The sequence below is a fragment of the Perca flavescens genome, chromosome 19 (assembly GCF_004354835.1).
Source record: "Perca flavescens isolate YP-PL-M2 chromosome 19, PFLA_1.0, whole genome shotgun sequence".
In the NCBI taxonomy this organism is placed as follows: domain Eukaryota; kingdom Metazoa; phylum Chordata; class Actinopteri; order Perciformes; family Percidae; genus Perca; species Perca flavescens.
This window is the reverse complement of record NC_041349.1, coordinates 23,051,823-23,074,757: the sequence shown is the minus strand read 5'-3', so window position 1 is coordinate 23,074,757 and position 22,935 is coordinate 23,051,823. Positions and strand designations below refer to the sequence as shown.

Below are 22,935 nucleotides of genomic sequence, written 5' to 3'. Positions count from 1 at the left end.
AAGCGTCTTTCAAGAAATAAAATAATTCACCTTTAAGATCTCTCCATCCCTCTTCTTCTCTCGGACATACTGTGGTGCGGTGGAGACTCGAGCACAAGAAAGGCCTGGCCGGTCAGAAATGTGACCCGGCAATAACTTAGCAGATTTGACTATGAACTAATATTTTGAAGGCATATCCAAAGACTAGAAAGTGAGATGTCTCCCCAGTGTGAGCCATAGATGCCCCCCCCCCCTCCCAATCCCCTCTACACTCCCTTTCATTTCCTTTACCCCTTTGACCCTTCCCTGCGTTGGCGGGTAGTGATGAAGCCCTGTCGGCCAAAGTGGCGCCTGCTGCCGGCCTTCACTGGATGTTGCTGCCACTGCTGGTGCTTCCCTTGGCGTCCGTGCCGTTGGTCTCCGAGGACAGGGCCTTGTTGAGCGAGTTGAGGCTGGCGTCGGAGGGCAAGGCGTCCCGCCGCGGCGGCATCCTCTCGTTGATGCGATCCAGACCCTTCGCCTCGGCGAAGCTGGTGATCTTGTGCTGGGGCGAGAAGCCTTTGATGGCTGTTGAGATGCAAGAAAAGGGAAAGAGAAAAAAAAAACAAAACAGGAGGAGAAATCAGGAGCGATTTTAGAGGGGAGAGATGAAATGATTTAAAGAAAAGAAAGAAAAAAGAATGGGGTCACACTTGCTCACATTCACGCACACATCACACGATTTGGCTTATCTTTGGTTAGGACTTGGTTCATGGAAGCGTTTGAACTGAGAAAACGACAACATACAGACGGCATCTGAGGCACTGTTGGCTAATTCAACTGCAAGTCATCCATGAAAAATGAGTAACTGATGGGCTTGTTGACACTAACAATAACTGCATCATGTTGATCCCTGAATACTTTACTTTAAAAAGGAATAGTTTTGTCATTTTGGCAAATACGCTCATTCGCTTTCTTAGGTCGAGGTGGATGAGAAGAATTCATGATAATTTGCATCTATATTGTAAACAGGGAAACAGCTAGCCTGGCTCTGTGTCTGAACGCAACTAAATCAGCCTATCAGCACCTCTAAAGCTCACTATTTAACATGGTAAATTGGGTTTGTTTAATCCATAAAAAAACAACAACAATGTGTAACAAAACATTTTTGTGACATTATGTGGAATTAAATGTGGCAAGGCGTAACACTTTAGTAGAAGCTAGCTAAGCTAAGCAGCTGTATGGACGGATATGAGAGTGGTATTGATCTTCTCATCTAACTCTATGCAAGGAAGGGAATAAGCACATTCTCCAAAATGTCCACCTATTCCTTCAAGTGGACACTTGTATGATGCACACATCATACTACTGTATTCATGAGGCTGAACTAAATCTTCAGCCGTTGAAATAATTGTTTCAATGTGTTGTGTTTAGTATGAGCATTTTTTAACGGCATATATCGTACAGCATATTTACATATTCATCATCGTGAGTAACGTTAGTTAAGTAGTTTTTAAAATGATCTAACGATTAATATAAAAGGATAGAACTCATTTTTATGAAATGACAACACATTAACACCATTTATCAGAGTATCAAAATGATATAACTGCACAGACAAAATGATTAAATAATAATTCTTCTAAATCTATAGCGGGTGCTTCTGGAATCAGGGTCAACAGGTTTTCACTGTGCCACCAATCCATGATTTAATCTCTTATCTGTGAAAAGACTTCTACAGTACAATACTGGACCATCTAATGGCCATCTTGTTTCTGCTATTTGGAAAATTTTAAAACATCGTATTGGTCATTAAGATGTGGCTCTTATTAGAGAATATCTTGTCTCGGGCACATTCCAGAACACCTGAGGACCCCAAACATCCAGATCGCCCCGTCACGTCACAGATAAAAATAAATACATTTTTAAAAAAACGACAAAGGGGGAAGAAGGAGAATGAGCAAAGACACAAAAAAGAACGAGGGGAGGAAAAAACAAAACAAAACAAAAAAACACTTGTGTGGAGCCCACTGAGACATTCACTTCCACAAAAATAGAACCACGTTGAGACTGAGCTCACGTACAAAGACACTACAGAGGGACTCGGGGTGCTAACCACGTGTTTAGTCTGCTTGGAGCATGCAGCAATTAAGGGTTCACCGGAGGTTATGAGGGGTGGAGGTCACAGTAGGATTTACATGGCAACAAGATTCAGTTGAACTGAATAATGAAATTAGAGGGAAAAAAAATAAGAAATACGGTTCATGAAAATATCACTGAGATGAATAAAAACAGGCTGATACAGATCCAATGGCATTGCAGTTGTCAACTCAACACCGTTTTATTCAATGGAATTTTTTGGGTTTTGCCTTTTTACTCAAATATTCAGCTTGATCGAGTTTGATTTCAGAATTGTGTTACTTCCACCGTTCATAAAGGGCTGGGGGGGGGGTCTTAATGGTAATAACAACTAGGGTTGCAAAGAAGACCACCCTTTACTACAAAGAAGGGCGGAGGGTGGTGGCATCATTTTAGACTACAAATTGGGGAGCGTGGAGAGGGGCATGATGGGTAGCGTAGTTGTGTTGCTGCATAGCACAGGTCAGACACAGGTTATTAGCAGCTCACAGGTAAGAACACGACACAACAGGGCCACAGAGGATCCACATGGAGAGAGAAGCAGAGACGTGTCTCCGCTCTACAATGAACTGCCCTCTATAGGGCTAAAGAGGAACTACCGGACAATTCCAACGTAAATAGCAGCTGGCAAACTACTATTTAGCTCGCAGTTGAGGTTGTTCTTGCGCTAAAGGCAATGTCAATAAAAAATGTTTTTTTTAATTTTTTGGGAGAATCCAATTTGGATTTCTTTAAGTTTCCTGTGGAGCGTTTGTCTCTACTAATTCAGATTCAACTCGTAAAAAAACTGTAATATTATTATATTAATACAATAGCAACAACAATGCACAACTGCTTCAGTTGTTTCAAAGGGGAAATTCCATCATAAGCTTTCATAGCAAGATTTCACTGCGTTGTGTGAGGGCGGAGCAGGGAGTACACTATCTTAGCCACAGTACAGTTAGGATGTTGAGTGATTGAAATTAAATACTTGTTTGTTTAAGGGACTCCCTCTCTCTGGCAAACTTGATTCAGCTTTAGATAAGAGAACAAGGGGAACCTTTCACACAACGTTATTAACATTTGACACAACTAGTGTTGTGTCAAGGTTGTGTACTCCAGACACAACATCACAAATGCTGTGTCTAGACAAGATCTACCAAGCACTGCATGAGTTCTAGATACTGTCGGGGGTCTAGCTCTACTGGATACAGTATGTTTGTCCAGCTGGAGCCTCTGGTATCTGGTAAAAAGTCATTACAGCTGCCAGATGACCTGATGATGCCCCTTTATATACACCTCCCACATTATGAGAGTGTGAATGTGCACTTCCTCAAGTGCAACCTCTTTCCTGAACCTGGATTGTCTGACAATCTTCCACGAAAGATGCATTAACAGTGATGTTTAAACTTCTGAAATGAAAAGCATAAAGTATCGCTATATTGGTGTTAAGGCACGTTGACTAGGAAAAGCTAAGAAGAATAACCTGCAAATGTTTCGTGAAAAAAAGACATGTAGTATTTGCTTTGCACTCACTCAAAACCACAGTGTGATTTTGAAAATCTGTGCTATGAAATCCATTCCCCTTTAAAACATTGTGTGACCACAGGATTTCCTGATTACTTACTTCTTTTTCTCCGTTAATACTGTGACACATTTTGTTAGCCCAAACACCCAACACACTATTCAAGCACCAGCGAGATGAATGAAAACCCAGCGGAGCCCCCCTGTCTATTGCCATGAAAAAGCAACAGGAGAGGGCAGCCAGACCCATTTACCTTCGTCAGCCTCAATAGCTTCAATAGTAGCTGAAGAGAAGAGGGGGGTTGCAAAACGAATGAGAGAAGTGAGCAGAGGAGTTCAGTTTGTCCTAGGAACAACTCAATAAGCAGCAAAGACAGCCAATGCCGACAACAAAAGGTTAACGTCATCTCCACATTTTGTGACAAAGGACACATGGATGTTAGCGAAGAGGGGAAAAGGAGGAGGGAGAGGAGAAGGGTGAGCCTTAGCTTTGTGATGAGTTCCAGATCTGTAAAGGGAAGGTGACACGTTTGTGGCAGCAAATGACCTCGTGGAGAGGATTGCGTCCTTGAGGTGCTTTGAAAAAGTCTGACATGGTCTGACAAACGGATCAATGTGGTGAGAGTAAAAAAAATTAATACTGCAGGGATGGACATTGATGGCAAAAAAAAAAAAAAAACATGTTAAAGCTGGGAGTATACTAGTTCTGTACTATTATGCAAATAAGAGCATACATATAGAAGAGAGAGTTGAAATAGGACGAATGGAAAACAGGAATAAGGTTTAAGTGCATGTGTGATTGTGGGAGTTTATGGTTGTGGCTTTAACTGTTAATGTAGAATCCAAGCGCTGTAGACACATGGAGCAGCGTTACTGTTGTGTTGTGTGCAACATGAAGCAGCATCTGGAACTGCGGGATATCGCATCTTTTGATATGAAATATCAAAAATGCTGGCTTACTTTTGTGAAGTGCGAGGGAGGAGGAAAAAAAACTTTTGCCGTTTTAACCACTTACCAATTTCTTACAGTCATCCTTGAGCTTACAAATTCACATACAGTACAAGTGTGTAAAATCAGCTTTACACAGACGACAGGGATGAGGCAGAAGGTGACAGCAAAGTAACGGCTGCACAGTACAGTACTGAAGGCTACAGGACATACAGTACTACCATGGGGATGAGAACAAATTACGAAAAAGGCACGAGAGCAACACACTGTAAACGGAATGGCGGATGGAGTCAACATTACAGTAGAAGCACACTGGCGTCTGCTTAAAAGGGAGGGGAGCAATGTGATTCTACCAATGTTGCAACAGGAATCTCTGAACATCACTCTACCTTCACCGGGGTTCTCTTAAGTGTCAGCTGCTTCCAAATTAGCATCAAAACAAATACTCAAACTTTTAACTTTCATATCCTCCCCCTTAGGACCACCATTGTTAAGCAGGTCATCAGCAGGAACACAATTTTCGAAGTGCTAGTGTGTTTAGTGGTTTCAAACCCCTTATATAAGTCCAGAAATACAGCAAATGTTGAGCTAAAAGCTAAAGGTAAAAGGCTAAAAGGATGCTATTTATTTTTCCGTGTCTACTACACATTTTTATTGGATATTCTCCACCTATGAATTTAGAGTTAGAGCAGTAGCTTTCTCACTGAATGTAAAAAAAAATAAGGCTAAAGTAGTCCCAGTCTTTTCAGCCTAAATCAGTGGGATTGATATAGAGGAGAGCATCCCATCCTCCCTAATTGTTCCCTTTGTCCAGATGCTATTTTGTTCCAATTTGGCCACTTCCCCTCCCACAGGAGGTCACAAATCAAAACTCAGAATGCAATTTCAAAACAGAGCCTAGTTTAGTTTGGGTTACATGATTTGTGGAAACAACGAGAATTTCTTCTGCTGCCTGCAGCCTAGAATTCTCCGTCATTCTATCGGCCAACTGCATCTAACAAAATCACGTGAATGTCACATGTTAAAGCTTAAGCCGAGTGGCCTTTAAAGTGAAACTATGGAACTTTTGAAATGAAAAAATGACACATTCTTTCATGTTAGAAACAAAAACGTTGAGTTCATCAGTGATAAAACACTCTCGCTCAATTCCATCAAAGTTAGGGGTTTTGCTGCTACTTGAGAAGCTCCCACTGGCGTATGTTAGCAAACTTCACACAACTTGTGATTCTACTGCATGCTAGAGTACGACATACTGTAAAAAATAGTCTTATTTTAGCTTTTACCATTTTCCCATGGTTTGTAGTTTTAGCAAATGTTAAACACGCTGGCTTTGAAGTAAAGACGTACCTATTCTTATAAAGTGATAAATGCGTATTTAGGAAAGTGCCAGCTGATGTGTGAGAACCTGTGAGAGGAGAGGGTTGTTTGGATTTCTGCTTTATTTTGTAAAGGAAAGGCAGACAGCTGCTATCCCCCTTTCATTCACAGTTGCTTGTGTCAATTCCAATTCATCCTTTGAATCGCAGAGTCCCGCGTCTATCCCGACGCAGCGCTGCTGAGATCCACAACACTAGCACTCAAATTTGGACAATAAAAAAAAAAGACCATTACTGTCAGGAGTCCCAAGTAAATTTGAAATGTGTTTGTAAAGGCGTTTTTTTTTTTTTGGTCCAGAAAGCCTTTACTTCCACGCTGCAGCTGCTTGTCAAACTTATTTAGGGAGTGTTTGGAATTCAACATAAGAGGGTGGACTGAACTCTAAACTTGTCTCACAAAAAAAAGGAAGGAAAAAAAGAAAAAAAATAACACAACAGAATACTTGCACAACCGATTATACCTGCAGTTTCTAGAAAGAAAGGAGAAAGAAAAAGATACAGGTAATATTTGAGATAAAACCAGTGGAATACAGAAAGAGACGGGGAGACAGGGTATTAAAGCGAGACATCAGGAGGGAGACACATTAGAGAAGACAAGGGACAAAGAAAATCTGCTGAATGTATCTGGTACTGTTTGGGAAGAGGAGACTATCTATGGGAAATATAATTTATCATTTGTCATTTATCCAGGAAAGAATACGACACATTACAGCTACATAGAGCAGTTGTTATTGCTTAGAAGTATTTACCTAAAACATGCATGTATAGAAAGGATACTGAGTGAAGCTGCCAGAAACATTTAACTACAGTATCAGTATTACTCTAATGGCGTTTTTCCATTACATGGTACCTGCTCGACTTGCCTCGCCTCTACTCTATGCTATTGTTTTTGTTTTTCCATTATAATGTTTTTCCTGCCAACAGGTACTTTTTTTTTTAGTATCACCACCGTCAAGGTTCCAAGTGAGCTGAGGAGATACCAAAAGGTGACGTGAAAACCTGCAGACTACTGATTGGTCGGAGAGAATCTAAAACTAATCACAGCGCAAACCCGCCATTTTTAAATAGTTTAGCTAGCAGTGTTTTTTTTTTTGCTGCCTCCAGCTTCTTTTGAAACAAAATTTGTCTTCTGGCTGTGGCAACGTGTGTGTGTCGCATTAGGTCACTGAACACTGAGCTAGCACTTTATTCAGGGGATTGCTGCGTGATGGGAATTTCTGTGTGTTTGAGAATCCGTTCTGGGGGCCAAAGCTGGGGGTCTCGGGGTACTTAGTGACAGTCTTACCATTCTGCAGCTTTTCTTTGCCACCGGACAACACTCCGCTTGGTAGCATGCCAGTTGGGGTCAGTCCCTTCAGCGTCAGCACACTCTCACTCTCCTCTCTGAAATATCAACGCACAAATATACACATTATTTACTAGGTATTACTTCCTTGAAACTCATTTTATATGTGAAACAATCAGAAATATGTCTTTTGGACAATCTAATACCGACTTATTGGCAGTCGCTTATTTACACATCCAGCAGACATGTAGCAACATTAGCATTTATTTAATGTGGTGTTCCGAGCCACTTTAAGAATGCAAGTCAGATATTCAATCTTCTTTTAGCTCTCTTTTGGTCTCCACCAACACCTGAGGGGAATACGTGGCTCTCTAGTGGATAAGTGCTCCACTATGTGGGTTTGTCAGTAGTGCAGCTTTAAATATTTAATTCAATCTCTTTTAATGGCATAGTATTGAAGCTAACGGGACAACGGTAGAACATATAGTACACAAGGGAGTTTTTTTCATCTTTGCATACCTGAGCACAGAAAATACCCTGGCCATCTTGCCAATGGCGCGGATCTTGTTTCGGATGACCTCCTTACGGGCAGAAGCTGTGGCACCTGGAGGGGTCAGAGGTCAGACAAACTGTGACTGGTGCATACTAAACCGTAGACGGCATTATCGGTGTGTACCATAACATTTAGTAAATGTGCTAAGACAGAGCGAGTCTTTTGGACCATTAGTTGTATCCAGAAGTGCATCAGATGAACACGATGCAAACACAGTGTGGTTATTGAAGCCCGTAGTTCAGCTCATACTAAATAGTTTGAATCCATCCACACATCACAACAACTGAGTAACTCTCAGCATTCAGTGCACTCATGCTGCCTGTCTGTATTGTTCCGCTAGTCGTGTTCAATTAAAGTCCCCTTTAACTCCTACATACTATTCTCCCCAGGCAGAACTTGTACTACTAAACCTTGTTACATCATCTGTAAATGCCTTTTGTCCTTACAGCACGTTGGATGAGCACACTCTATATGAATTTCCCTGTGCTGTGTTATGGTTGCGGAGACTCAAACAGGAATTTTCCTGGACTGGAAAACAAAACTTTGTTTAAACAGACCTTTTTTTTTTTTTTTTTTTTTTGCAGAATAACAGTTTCAAGGCCCCAGGGAGCCAGCTTGTTAAATGCATGAAGTATGAAGGATGGAAATGAAGCTGATGTGTGGTGAAAGGTTGGGTAAAGAAAGGAGCTGACAGTCTGATGTCTTCCTCTCATCCTCCGTTGAATACACTTTAAAATATGTTTTTCCGCAGGATTAATCCCCAGTAGTAGCATTGCTTATTTTAATGTGTACAGCAAATACCATACTTTACTAATGAGAATGACCTTCCTGGAAATCTTTTTTTTGTCCATTTGTCAGATTTGGCCTTGACAGTAGCTGAAGTAGGAGCATGTAACTGTAAAATTACTGACACATCTTTGTGAATAATTAAAAAGAGATCAATAGAAAGACTTAGTAGTAGTGTTAGAAGGTGCTTTAAACAGTGCTGTTAGTTGACAGACTTCTGAAACGCAGAAAGCAAGCACCGGACAAAAGTCTATCTACCTCTGCACACACCATTACGGCTAATGTCTGTACCTTTTTTGGGGGGATATATTAGCTGTCCTTCTCATGAAACACCCCCAGAAGAGAAGACAAGAAAAAGGACAGAGAGTTCAGTGGATGGCAGTAGAATGAAAGAGGAGGTGGCGGAGAGTGGGCAGACGGCGAAATAAGAGGCAAGAAAGCACAACAAGTGTAAAGAAAAGTGATGCCTTGAACACAAAACTCTGGAACACATAGAAAAGAGAAATTAGATGTAGGTAAACCAAGGTAGTGACAACATCACAGCATGAGATAGATAGAGATAGAGAGAGAGAGCAAAAGAAATAGGTGAAAAAGTAGTGAGGTTTGAAATATCAACATAATGGCAATTGGAAACCATGGAAACAATAGCAGATAAAGAGCAGGGCACCAAAATAATTATAAGGTCACAGAAAACAAGATCATGAGTGAGAAAGAGAAAGGAAAGAACATCTGAATCTGAATGTTAACAGGGTGAAAACAAACTTAATATACAAGAGTTGAAATGGCTGTAAACCTGGAAAAGAAATGAGCGTAAGAGGAAAGAGAAAAATCTAAGGGAGGAAATGTGAAAACAAGGTAGATCAACTAAAAGCACCGAGTGAATAAGTTGGTGGAAAATAATGAGATGTTAAAGGACGGCTAATTATTAGAGGGACTGTATAGTGTGTGAGTTGTGCCACTGTCCAAATCAGTACATTTGAGTTGAGTTTTAATAAAAATTAGAATTGAATCTGCAATTGAATGCCACTCCTCAAGATGTTTCAAAAACAAAAACTATTTTTCAAAACTAATGCACAGACAGTATGGATAACAGAATATAATTTAAATTCAGAAGACATTTAAATGTTACTACTGGTGCAACTCTTACACAATGTACATGTACTATTCTGTTGTCCCTTTTTACAAATTTCCTATTTATATTCCATGATTATTCATTAGCCAAGCATCCAAGCTTCATTTTCAATAAGCTGAAGGGAAAAAAAAAGTTTAAAATATGGTTGAAACCTGGCGATATCCTGACACTCCACCCCTGGGTGCTGTTTACAGAGTCAAACTGTGTGCATTAGTAAACACAAAGTGAAAAAGAGAGATTGAGGGAGGAGGGGAGGGGGACTGGTGAGATCATTTCCTGTTTGGCAGTAAGAGGTGGGGCAGGCAGAGGGAAACTGGTCACCTCATTGTAGATAAGCTGTGACCCGCGACAGACGGATTTAGTTGGCCACCATAATATGATGATAAAAAGCATAAATACTGTATGACTAACTGTGCTGTTTCAGACTTTGTCAGGATTCGCTGATACCTTGGGTACCTAAAGGAAGTACTTTTTTTGATTTGGCTTTGCTGTAAAAAAAAAAATGTTTTAAAATGTAATATATTTAAACTGAATGTTCTGAAAAAAGGGCAGAGCAACCATGGTATGTGCAAAAACACCAGGAATGTAAATGTGTGTGTGTGTATGAGATGTGGAGTGAGTGTGTGTCTGGTACTCCTATTAGCAAATGGCTCCCTCTAGTGGAGCTAAATCAAACTGTAGTGCTGTGGTGGCTGTCTGTCTGCCGTGCTTACCGTCCAGCTCCTCGTCAGTCGTCAGCTCATCATTGGAGCAGATGCTCAATACGTTCACTAGCATCTCAGTCACTGTAAAGAAATCAGAAAATATATATTTTCCAACTTATTTTTTGACATACCAACTGAGTTGTAGGTGCATGTAATCCACCTGGTGAGTGTGTCTAGCCATAACATCGTAATGTCACACACAGACACACAGACACACACACAGACACACACACAGACACAGACAGACACACACACAGACACACACACAGACACACACACAGACACACACACACACCCCTGTGCGGAAGGGTCACACCCAAAATAGGCTTCCTGGAGTGAGTGCATCAGTGATGATTATGTGTGATTCATTGACACAGATATGACATTGGCCTAGAGACTAAATGTCTGAAACAATCTTCACGGCAGTAAGAGAATGCAAACCTTTGCTCATGTTTAGTATTTATGCACTGTAGTTGACTATACTGCCGAGTACTGACTCAGGAAACTGAATGTTTATTACAACTCAATGGTGCAAACATTTGGTAAAACTCCTTGTCCTCAATGTTATCATTTGTTGTATGTAACATCAAAAGTGTACTGAGAAATGTATGTGCGTGTGGGTGTGTGTTTGTGTGCTCACCCTTCTCCCCAACGAAGGGCAGGGACCAGGTGAAAACGTCCATGAAGTTGGGCAGCCAGTAAGGGTGAGGTGAGCAGTTGAACTGTCGGATGTTCATCACGTTGTTCTCGTACTTCAGCACTGCCGCTGGGGTGGGTGAGGAAAGGCGAGGAAGGTGGTTGTTAAAACATGTCCAAATGTGTAAGGTTAGATATAATGAAATTGCGCTTTCTCTCCGGTTCCTGGACACACAAGACGAATGGTCACAAAAAGCTACGACGTGTCGGTCAACATCCAGATGTCCCATGGAAGTGACCCTGACAAGAAACTACTACATGTCCAGTTTGACTGTGTGTGTGTGTTTGTGTATAACAATACATGTTGAAACTTTTGGCGTTTCAATTTCCTAAAGTCTCAGAGAGTACACAGCAGTCTGAAATCAATACTCAAGTCCATATTTCAACAGACCAAGAGAAAGCATCAGATCGGAGTAATTTCCAGGTCCATTACCAGCCTCCATCCTGTTCCAAACCACCACTCAGAAATACTGTGTGGTCTCAGTAGCTTCACATACCAAGGTACATATCCCTCTGTCGTTCCAACATGTTATTAGCCCGGAGAGTTACCCACAAAGTACTCAGGCTAAAGTACCAAGAAACGGGGATGGTTGTTGGAGAATACCACTATTAGAGGAGCCAACAGGATGCACGTTAAAGGGAAACATCCAAATAATGGGTAGATGGAATGTTTTGGAAATACAATTTGAAAAAGAAAAAGAAGACCAAGATATAAACACTTTTAATTAACAGTAATTTTGAGGTTTGTTAAGCCATTCCCTGAGGGGGCTGAAGGATTTCTTCTTTAATTGTTAAATGGAACAATGCCACATTAATAAACACTGAGTTTTATTCTGAAAAGTTCTCGGCTGTTTTTGTTGTTTTCCTTGCCTGGTTAATGATTCATTAGCTGCAGGTGCTGTGCAGACTTGTGACAAAACAAAATCACCACTTGCTACAGAGCGCCATTTGGCTAAAAAAAAAACATCGAGAAAAAGTGTATGTAACTCAGATGCTGTCAGTCAACCTCTGGGTGATGACAGTGGATAGAAGGATCCGGTATAAAACGACCTACAAAAAGACATTTTAAGGTGATGTATTAACATTAGCATTTGTCAATCTGTCACTCTGACAGAAGGACTAATATATATGCAGACTTGCAAACTGAGATATGTAAATTGAGACTCTAAAACTGCACAAGCATCAAAATGACCAGGTAACCAGGGTTTAGGCAAAAAAAAAAAACACTGGAACATTTCCTCTGCGAATTGACCGCCCCTAGTAAGCATGTCGGTCATGTACATGATTGGATACATGAATAACATCACAGAAACACATGGCTCAGCATTTGGGCTCTATAGGCTTAGCACTTTTCAATAGTTAACAGAAAACCATCAATTTCTGGCGAGGCGGAAAGGAGAGAGTAGCCAGAGACAGGAAGCTAAGGTAATGATCATAATAGACTGCTATTATGACCACTGTATGATGATCATTTTCCAGGCAATCTGACCATGAGTAGCTACTGCCCTGCTTTTGCCATAATCAAAGTGTTCCTTCTTATGCTGCTTCAAATGCTAAAATATAATGTGCTGCGTTATTTTAAGCATTTATAGGACTACGTTTAAATAGTTGGTTATAAAAATAACACATAGATACATACATGTACACAAATATACAAAATCTTTATATTTACATAAGAAATCAAATTTACCCACATTTAAATTAAGTAGTACATGGCAGGAAATAAAGTACATACCAAAGAAGAGTCAGCTAATCATACTTTGAAATTATTTAGAATTAGAAGCGGTTATATTAATTAACTGGCACAATAACCATATCGGGAAAGGCTGCGACATATCTCTAAAGATACTTTTGTGTTGGATGAAAGAAAATATCAGTAGAAAACTGCACTTTAAAATGTTAGTCACTTTTTTTTTTTTTTTTTTTTTTTTTTAGTGGTGCCTTTCTTTTTTTAAGATTTTTGGGGCTTTTCCCTTTATTTTTGAAAATGGATAGACATGAAAGGGGGAGAGAGATGGGGGATGACACGCAGCAAAGGGCAGCAATTTGTTGTATTTTAGCAGAATACTGAAAGCAGCAGAAACGTAGAACTGAGCACACTTTAATATGCGTTTATTTATCGTAAGTAATATTGTTATCGCAATATTCAACGTTATGTAATATTGTTCTCATATCGCGTAGCCCTAAATTCCAGCTTGTTGACAGGATGCGTATAAAGTATTTCTCTTTGTGCCATATTTAGTCTATCAAGTTATGCTACAGAGCGCCTGATCATAATGGTCTCTGTGCCCTGCTGACATAGAAACCACCTCCTGACCACAGCATAGCCCGTGTGACCTCACCCATGATTAAGGCACGGTGTGAACTTGGGTGCTGAGGAAAACATGAGAGCCACCCAACATAAATATATCCATGCTGTATATAGAGGGCCCAGCCTCTCACATACACGAGGCCAGTCTGGTGGCCCAGACCCAGGGAAAGCGGACACCGTGGCTGGGTCACCAAGGGGGACTTTCCTGCCTCGGCCTCCCTCTGGTCGGGAATAGCAAGTGTGTGTGTATGTGTGTAATCAATAACGCATTGCAATGCATGTAGTACAGTAACTATGCAATCAAAGTGGTCCTTTAAGTATTGCAAAGCATTATATTCCATTCCCATCACCTCTTTATCCCAGGCTGCACAGAACACACACACACACACGCTCCTGCAACATGGAACATCCATATACTGTCTAATTATTGTACCGTCCTAATCAATATCAGCAAAAACGCTACTACCCAGTCCAATAAGAAAAGCATTGTATTACTCTGACACACTGCACTCAGACGGGGCTGTGGGTGTTTTATGTGTGTGGGTTGTCGTGCGTGAAAGCAGTTGCACGCGTGGGCAGGCGTTGCATAAACATCATGTACTGCATAAACATGGTCGAGGCACTTGATTGAATGCAGCCATGGAAGCCCGGAGGGAAAAAAGGCAGAGCGGGGGAGAAGGTCAGCCCCCCGCCGTCCCTCCTTCAAATCGGTTTCCCTTTAAAGGAACAGACACACCCGACAACCTCCCCCGAGCAAAACAAACATATTCGTGGAGCTCTGGGTACGAGCGGGTCAAGGCCCACTTGCTTTTTTGGATATGGCATTAAACATGCAAATAAGGGCGACGGGAGCAACACTTTGCCGGTTCCCCATTATCAGAAGACGCTTTGCTACAAATGCACGACTACATGCAAAGTTATTTCTCGTACAGCAGGAGGGCAGTTCCTTTGAGGTGACCAGCTGGGAGTTCTGTGTTTAACACTGCATGGCAGCCACTAGATGTCTCTGCTGCTCTGGTGCTGGTAAAGCAGGGTAGCTGAGGCCAAGCCTGCTGCCACGGTAACACAGATATTGCGAGGCGATGCCCGCTCATTAATTATTCATAAGGGAGTGCCTTGACTCAGTTTCCCCGGTAACAAGGACTGTTAAATCTGCTTTGAGATGAGGGGGAGATTCCCACTGTCCTGCCCTGACGCTGAATGCTGACTGCATATCTGTCTCTGAGGCCTCTTGTATCAAGTTCCACTGGATTAGTATTCCAGGCCAAGCGTTTAGACCTGCTTGGCCTTTTACATTCAGCACTCTACTTCAATTTGATGTCAGACATGTGGTTGGTAGGGACTGAATGTAGTCCGTGTACAGCTGAACAATGCATGAATGGTTTCTAATTCATTTTCAGTTCATAAAATCAAGGAGACCATTTGCAGTAGCACAGAAAACTGCAGCTCCCATATTTGATTTGGAATTATTTTGGTCTGAAAGTTACATTTTAAATTCTTAACTGGAGGTCCACTTACTAGCTTTTGCTGGAGCTTTCAAGCCCATCTAATGGTTTTCCTCAGCGTCTGAAGGAGGCTTTTGATTTTATATCTTCAAAAATAAAAGATATCTTGAAGGTTGTTTCAGATTTCAAAATTATGGTTTTAAAAAAAAAACATCTGAACTCAAGGTCCACTGAATAGCTTTTTCTAGGGCTTTTAACCGCACCGCATGGTCTTCTTTAGTGGACAGAATTAGCTCAGTTGTCACGGATATAGCCCAATATGTTGCTACGTTTTCTTAATCAGAAATATGATGAGAATGGGAACAATGGTTCTAATCAATAAGCACAATTGGAATCAGAATTGATAAAACCTCAATGATACCCTACCCCACACTCTCACCAATGACCTATACCTGGGCATGTCATATACTGCAATGTACTGAGGTTAAGATCCCAGTTGGTATGGAACAGGAAGAGCCTGTCTGGCATAAAACGTTTTTCATTTTTCTTGTTTGATGCAGCATGAAAAGTTTTGTAACCGCCCTATGTTTACAGGAAACTGAAGGGAAGCCCAGTAATGATGAGAGTGATAACAGATGGGTGGGCATCTGCAGCCGGGGATGCTCTGCTCGCTACCTTCTTGTGACAAGGGGGGGAAATGAATTCCCTGCTGCGCTGGCGTCAACACTGACCTAGCTTCCATCCTGCTATTTATTCCAGTGGCAGGGCCAGGAGCCAATCATGGCACTCCATTTCCTTTCTTTTCAAATCACCCATCTCTACTACCTACCAATCAGCGCATGACCGCGGGCAGGAAACCCTGTCCAGTTTTGACCTGTAAGTGAACCAGAGTGATTCCGTGACCCCTTTAGCACTTTTTAAAAGAAAAAAAAAAAAAAAAAAAAAAACAAGTGAAAATGTTTCCACTCCATCAGTCCTTTCTTGTTTCCACCTCATCATCAACAATTACACCAAAGAGGAACAAGAGATTTATTTGGTTACATAAGGTTTAACAGGTGTGAGATGGATCTAACACAACACAAAAAATAAATAGGATCAACAGCGTTGGCAACGTATTTAGCTTTTATTCCATCCAAGTACCATAACATTAGGCTTCAATTGTTGGCTTTCAGGACCAGTCAATAATGATGCAGCAGAAAGCATACCATTAATACAAAACCACAAGCAATCTCCAAAGTGTGCAACTGCCAACTACTCTCCCTCCCCTCCCCCCCTCCATTTCCATCTCCCCACTGCAGTCACTTCAGGACTAAAAAGCTGAAAGAGTGAAAACTGCTAAATCACCGCTACTGTGTTTTCATTTAACACAGCTCTCCTGCCAGCTCGGGGGTGCAGTGTGCAAGGGTCAGAGCTGTGATGGACAGCTGGTCAGCGCCTGACACTTGTGCAAAGCCAACATTTTGACTTGAAAGAACAAGGAGGGACGGGTGGCATCCCTATCTTTATAGAATCACATATATACTCAGTAGCATTTATGTGTTGATTATCCTGACTCAGCTACAAGTTAAATTCACTTGTGGCGGGGGAGTTTTTCTGTGCCTGTTTGTGGTGCCTCGTAGATATCCGCCTTCTATTTGAAGAAAGGGGCACTCGTCGCTACTTCCCCCACCCACGTGAAGAGATCTCATTGGTTAATCTGGCCAACTCCCAGCACTATATTGATGGGACCTACTGATGCCAACAACGCCACCCCCCCCCCCTTAAGATTTATGGTCCCATTGATTGGCCATCAATCACGGGACATGTTCAGTGGGCTCCCAGCTCCGGCACGAAGCTAAGAGCAGACCAATTCATTACAGAGGCTTTGGGTCTACCAGTGAACCCCACCCACATGACTGATTAGAAGAGCATCAACAGGACGGATAGGGTTGTATTGGTTAGCTGTGCCTGTTCCATGGAATTGTGCAACTGTGGGGGGAAAATACATCAGGCCGATGATTGATAAAGGGAAATGGGAACCAAGTAATTACATAACCACAACTTGTTGAAGTTTTAAGAGCTTTAACATAAAATCTCTGGCAAGACATTTAGCTTGAGGGATATTTATTTGCTTGGAAGTTGCTCTTTTTCTCTGCTTTCATATTTGCATTTTAAGCCTAAAATCTTGCCACTTTATGACAGATTTAGGCGAAGAGAAAAGTGGGTCTCATTTTCAAGCAGACAGTGAATAATGAGAGAAATAAAGAACATGTAGTCCTGCCAGGTAAGATGTAGACGTGTGCCTAAATGAAGTCAGCTCTAAAAACAAACACAAGAGTAATCGTTTTCTTTCTGATAACCACTCTTGCTCTGGGAGGCATTTTATCAACTGAAGGTCAGCCAGTAGCAGCTAAGAACAGGGTGCAGACCAAATCATTACCCATAAATCTGACTGTTCCATATTGAGCTTGAAAGGTGCAAATGATTTGCCAGGCAATTGGCTGCCAAAACTAAAAACATGTGCTTCACATCACTTTGTTTGTTTGTGTTGTGCTGTGTTGACTATGAGCCCTCGGAAGATTAATTGGCATGGAACAAATGGGGTCCTAATAATAAACAACGATGCAGATAGGCAAACTGCCATGCTGTTTCTTGACTATCCTTATTGTGCAGAGAAGGAGGCATGGAGGCATTTCATGGGGAAAAGAGTAAACAAATGAGACCTTATCTTAACTCAAAGAAACACACGTGCAACTGGGCCAAATGGAAACCGAAAAGGACAACCCTCACTCCCTTGTGTAATAACTCACACCAGCAGCACTGCGGTATAAAGCTCTGTTATGGCATTCCATCACCGGGGGAATTGCAAAACAGCGAGCACCATCACCATCACTCTTTCCTTCCCATTTCCATTTCCTGTGGTTTGCCCACTGCCGCCTCCATTCAAACATGCCCCCACAGCCGAAGCAGATACTGTCTGTTCTCCCGGGAAAAGTGCTGACTCACAGCACAAAGGCAAGCCCATCTTGCTGCGTGGGCACTGTAGCACAGCATCGGGCGCCACCAGGTGCCAAGTCAACCGGCACCAGGCCATTTCAGTTCTTCACCAGCTTCATCCCTGAGCTGACCTCACCAAAATCAGCAGTCGCAGAGATTTTTTCCATTGAACAATTGTCAAATGCAACACTGCAACCAAAATGTTGTCTACAATGGATATGGGGTAAAATGGTTGTCCAATACACTGTATAAGTGAAACGTATGACTCCTGAAGACCTTTTTACCATTTCGGATTAAATATAAACTAGTGGAAACTAGGTCTGTTAACACAATTACACACAATAACTTCCAATAAAAGACAAGGCAAGCCTTTTAAAACTCCATTAAGCAATATAGTTGATATTGACGTTAAAACAAAGGTCTCCCATAATATAAAAAGGTTGTTAGTACCAACTGTCCCACTCAGAATCAACACTCCAGTTTCTCCAGTGCAACTTTCAGTCACTTTCAGCTCCTTTGTTTTGGTTTGCCGGTTTTCTAATTGAGTCATCAAACTCTCATAATCTTCCGGATATAAAATCCTGGTTAAAAATGACCAAATGTATGGTACTTGCCCAGTGCAAAGTGATGAAGAGCCAAAGTGAAGAGAGTCAAAAACAAGCAAAACACAGAGATCTTTCTCAGGAGTAAGTGGACTAAACCACAGCTAAAACAGGCTGGCTTTGTTTTGCAATGCACATATTTTTTACTTGTTATTGCAGGAACAGCATATGTGTCACTAATAACATGAATGAAAGCTCCCTTCTATTGCAGATTACGTTATTAATTACCTTCCTGTTGTGATATCAAAATGGCATGAAAAGAAGCATTTAGGAATGTCCCAATGCTGTAATTAAATGCACAACTCTGAGAGCAACGGTGATCCTTAAACCCTGAACCACCTGTCTTGTAAATGTGATGTGTCACCATGAGGAAACTCATAAATATGACACTGTGGTATTCACGTTATGAGCCACTGAAGCTTGAAAATGAAGTATTCCTCCTCCTTACCTTTGTTGTTGTAGACATCTAGGTAGTTGGGTGCAGAGAAGATGGTGATGAGGGACGGGAAGCCAGTGGTCTGACTCTTTCTGTACATGCGGTATCTGGTCCAACGTTCAAAAGGAGAGGTAAGGATTAGTAAACCATTACACTATTTTTACTCATGGATTAATCATTGGTGTTCAACCCTCGGGAAATGATTAGCCTGATGATGATGATGGCCTCAGAAGAGTAAATCCCTATGTGAAACATGCCCTGGGGTAGTTATCGCACTGAATCGACTCAGCATTCAAACCCAACGGCTCTGATCTCCCAGCGAGTGTCTGTGCTGCGTTTGGTGGTTTGGATACTTGGAATGGAATCGAGCTTTAGGTAAAGGAAGTACTTAATTTGGATGATTTGTTTGTGGCACCACACCTTGCATCAACTATTTACAGTACAGATTAAAAATAAAAAAAAAAAAAAAAAAAAAAAAGAAAAGGTGCCAACAAAAACAGATGGAACTCAACAACATTATTGTATGTGTGGTCTAAGGTGGCTTGGGGCAGCAACCTCATCGGAGACGTGGCGAGGTGTCCCATGTGAGCACACTGTGGGAGTGCAATGGTAAACAACTGTGTGCTGTGCATCCCACTGCTTTAACCTCGCTAAGAGGGAGATCAGCACGACACATCCACCCACCTGCCCGTTTGAAAAATAAAAAACCCCCAACTTTTCAAAGAGGCCTTCCAGTGCCTTTGTTAGAAACCCAGGGTGAACTGATAGCTCCTGATGAATAATAGACGAGTTGGCTAGTCAAGAAGCACTGTGTGAATGTGAAGTAAAGCACATATAGTGACAAAACTTCACCATCAATTTTCTTTTAAGCCAGTTCTTGACAAGGTCTGCATGAATAATACTTGTCACATCACATCCGGCCAACTAACTCATGCTGGATTCATTTTCATTTCTTGGATTAACATGACTTCTCTCAAAGTTCAGCCTGCACCGACCCGGCTTTCCAGACAGGCTCGAGCAAAAAAAAAAAAAAAAAAAAAAAAAAAAAAAAACCAAAACAGAGCACTGGGGAAGCTTTTCATTTAATACCCGGGTCTGACTCACTCTGCTGTGTGACAGTGTGATGGGAGAAGACAAAATGCCACAACACTCACCCAGCATCCTGCGCTTCATGGGCCCGGATGACAGATAATAAGTTATTGTGTTGTAGAAAGTCACAGACTGCAGGGTAGCTGTTGAATAAAAACACAAACATTTGGTTTACTCACACATCAATAAAAGTCCCAGTAAGATCAAGAGGAATGATCAATAGAAATAACTAAATATGTCATGGGTATTATTGATTTGGCTCAGACAAACAGTGGATATCCAACACTGGGTTCAATCTAAATTTGTTCTTCAAACCATCTGTGGCTTGTGAAGAGCTATATTGCCTTGATAGGTTGGCTGTAAGTGAAGACTTTTGTCTCAATTTTGAACTTTGCCTGAAATTTAAAACGGGAACTCAAAAACATTTTTTGCCAGCAAAGGTATGATGACTCATAATAATAATAACCCACAATATGCTCAACTTTTAAACAAGCTTTCATACCGTATGATGAGTAGGTGTGATCCCTCTCAAATGGTGGATTTTGTATTTCAGAATGAAACTCAAAAAAATGTCAAGTATGACACATGATTCATAACAGACGGTTTCTTCAAGAAAAAAAAAGGCAATCGCTGGGGAATGTTAAAGCCTGTTTTATGCTCATGCTGATCTGTTCAGTCTGTGAGCTGAAAGAGCAAAAAAAACTTACTGCCAACTATATGGTTTTAGAGTTTTCCATGCCACAACCTTTCATTCCTTAGCACCAGCTTTCACTGGAAATGTTCTTAGCTCACAATGAGAAAGGCAGAAGACAAGTCACTGGCAAACACCATTTTAGTGAAATCTCTCGATCTGAAAACAAGTTGCTATTAAAAAACGACATTGCCACGGTATGTTTGAGCGCTGCTTCTAACAAACATGATTCGAACCCCCAGTGGGCGCCAGGATTTGTGACTCGTGGGATGCTGTGTAATGAACAAAGTGAGTGACAGCTCACTATGAATGAGTGACACCTTTGCCTTGCATCTGACTTAGCGAATGTGGGAGGATTTTTGCAACAATAATAACAACAGGAGCTAAAAAAACAAAAAACAAAGTCACTTGCAGCTTTTCCAGCAATAGGGATGATTTAGGGCATCTCCATTACAATGTGTAATGTCAAGCCTTTGTCATTGTGATTACTTTGATCAGTGGTAATTCTAACCAGTTAAAAACAAAAAAACAATTATAAAACAATCCCAAAATACCACACACACACAAAAAAAAAATAGGAACAGGTTGTGATTTTGTATTAAGTTCTGTAATCCTAGCTCAACGCCCATGCAAAAATCAGAGCACAACAATGAACAACTCCCACATGAAGCAATCAAAACTAAACTAAACATTTTGGCTTACGACCTCTCGGGAAAAGTAACAAGAGATGTGTTGTTGTTTTTTTTTCCCAAGAAAATGCTGTACAACCAAACTAGCTGGTTTTTGGACACAATTCTGTCTCTATAATCAACGCAAAACACTGCTGAGGTTTTTATGATGACTGTGCTGACTGCTGTGGAGTTTTGGTTTGATTGACAAGAGTAGACTATTATCATTTGGGGGCAGGCTTGTAATAAAAGTGTTCTATAAGTAAATTCACTTTAATTTGACTGGCTTGTTTTTGTATGCATGCTCAGATACCATGATTGGTGCAGAGGTCAATTATTCTAAATTTAAATTGGGTGAAAACCCATCATGTAAGGCATGAGAACACATGCATTCCTGACAATCACAACAAAACATCTGCTGGGAGGGGTGTGAAAAGGAGGGAGTGGTTGCCGAGACAGAATTAAAAATGCAATGAGTTTTGGGGGGAGAAATTAGGAATAAATGTTTTGGTTTTTTTTCTCACTCGATTTCCTGCAGCAGATGTAGATGCATGCCATATGGAGCCGTTCGCTAGACAAGACACATTTTGGCCTAGTTTTTTTCTTTTTTTTTGTCCAACAACATGGCACAGATGTTAATGAGCTCCTTGGACAACATGAGGAGTTGTGCAAAAAATGAGTTTTATCGCGTTTTAATCTTATCTTTAATCTTTAAAGTGGCTATGTTAAAATAAAAGCTTTTAATGTTGGTTAAATATCATTAGCTTGGATTAACACCAATGAAAAATGAAAAAAAAAAAAAAGGATAATCACTTTAGGCTGATTCCTCTACACTGCTGAGTGGAGGCTAAAATGAAAGCAACCATATTCGAAACATGTGCAATTTCATGCCTGAGTTGCGTTTGTAAAAGAGTTACGAGCGTTCCTATGGCGCTGGGGGAAATTATTGGTTGCTGAAAGACAGAAGCAACAAAGAAGCTGATGGTTTTTGGGGAGGGGTGTTGAGGAATGGCTCTCCCTCCGTCTGGCTTAAACTGTCTCGTAAATCCTGAATGCCAGCGTGGTGCCAATTAGCGACCATGCCCTGGGCAGATGAAGTGAGGGACACTGATGAAAACAAGACTGCAGAGGAATTTGAACCGAATGGCAGAGGGCTGCCCAGGATACTGCTACAACACAGTCAAAACCAGTCGTTTGAGGTAAAAAGGCCACATACCTAACATTACATAACATTCTCGTTGTTGGGTCTCTCTTCAGTTAAGTGACAACATGAGCGTTGTGGATCTCCAGTGTTAATGGCTCACATGAAGATGTAAAGATGATCAGGTCCTCACAAATGCACTACAACAGCAGTATGGGGAGTTCATTTTCGAAGCACGGACATTAAAATACTATTAAGTCAGTAGTTATGAAACACCTGTTATTGAAAAAAAAAAAGAGAAACAAAAAGAGAAAATGCAAATCAGGAGCCTCAGGACATTTCGGAGTACTTCTGCTGGCTTGCCCGAGTCGCCGGGGCCAAGTAAGCGTTGCTTCGGCCATAATGAGTGGTGGGAGCGCCGAACGCATTTAGAGACAGGACCGTGCCTTGTGGTAATGTGCCAGTTCATTACATTTTGTGACAGTGTGAGCTGCCT

General features: G+C 41.3%; 1 protein-coding gene across 2 annotated transcripts in view; it reads right to left on the bottom strand.

Annotated features, from left to right (window-relative positions):
* Window positions 1-246: 246 nt before the first annotated feature.
* LOC114545488 (serine/threonine-protein phosphatase 2B catalytic subunit alpha isoform) overlaps window positions 247-22,935 on the bottom strand; it is a 64,591-nt gene continuing 41,902 nt past the window's right edge. The window contains exons 7-14 of one of the 2 annotated variants that reach the window (XM_028563774.1): window positions 20,005-20,082; window positions 18,863-18,957; window positions 11,025-11,150; window positions 10,394-10,465; window positions 8,840-8,866; window positions 7,729-7,813; window positions 7,210-7,307; window positions 247-546 (exon numbers count right to left, since the gene is read on the bottom strand). In XM_028563774.1, coding sequence (XP_028419575.1) covers window positions 344-546; window positions 7,210-7,307; window positions 7,729-7,813; window positions 8,840-8,866; window positions 10,394-10,465; window positions 11,025-11,150; window positions 18,863-18,957; window positions 20,005-20,082 — 784 coding nt within the window. In that variant the 3' untranslated portion in view covers window positions 247-343. The remainder of the gene's footprint in view (window positions 547-7,209; window positions 7,308-7,728; window positions 7,814-8,839; window positions 8,867-10,393; window positions 10,466-11,024; window positions 11,151-18,862; window positions 18,958-20,004; window positions 20,083-22,935) is intronic. The other variant, XM_028563776.1, reaches the window with a different exon arrangement.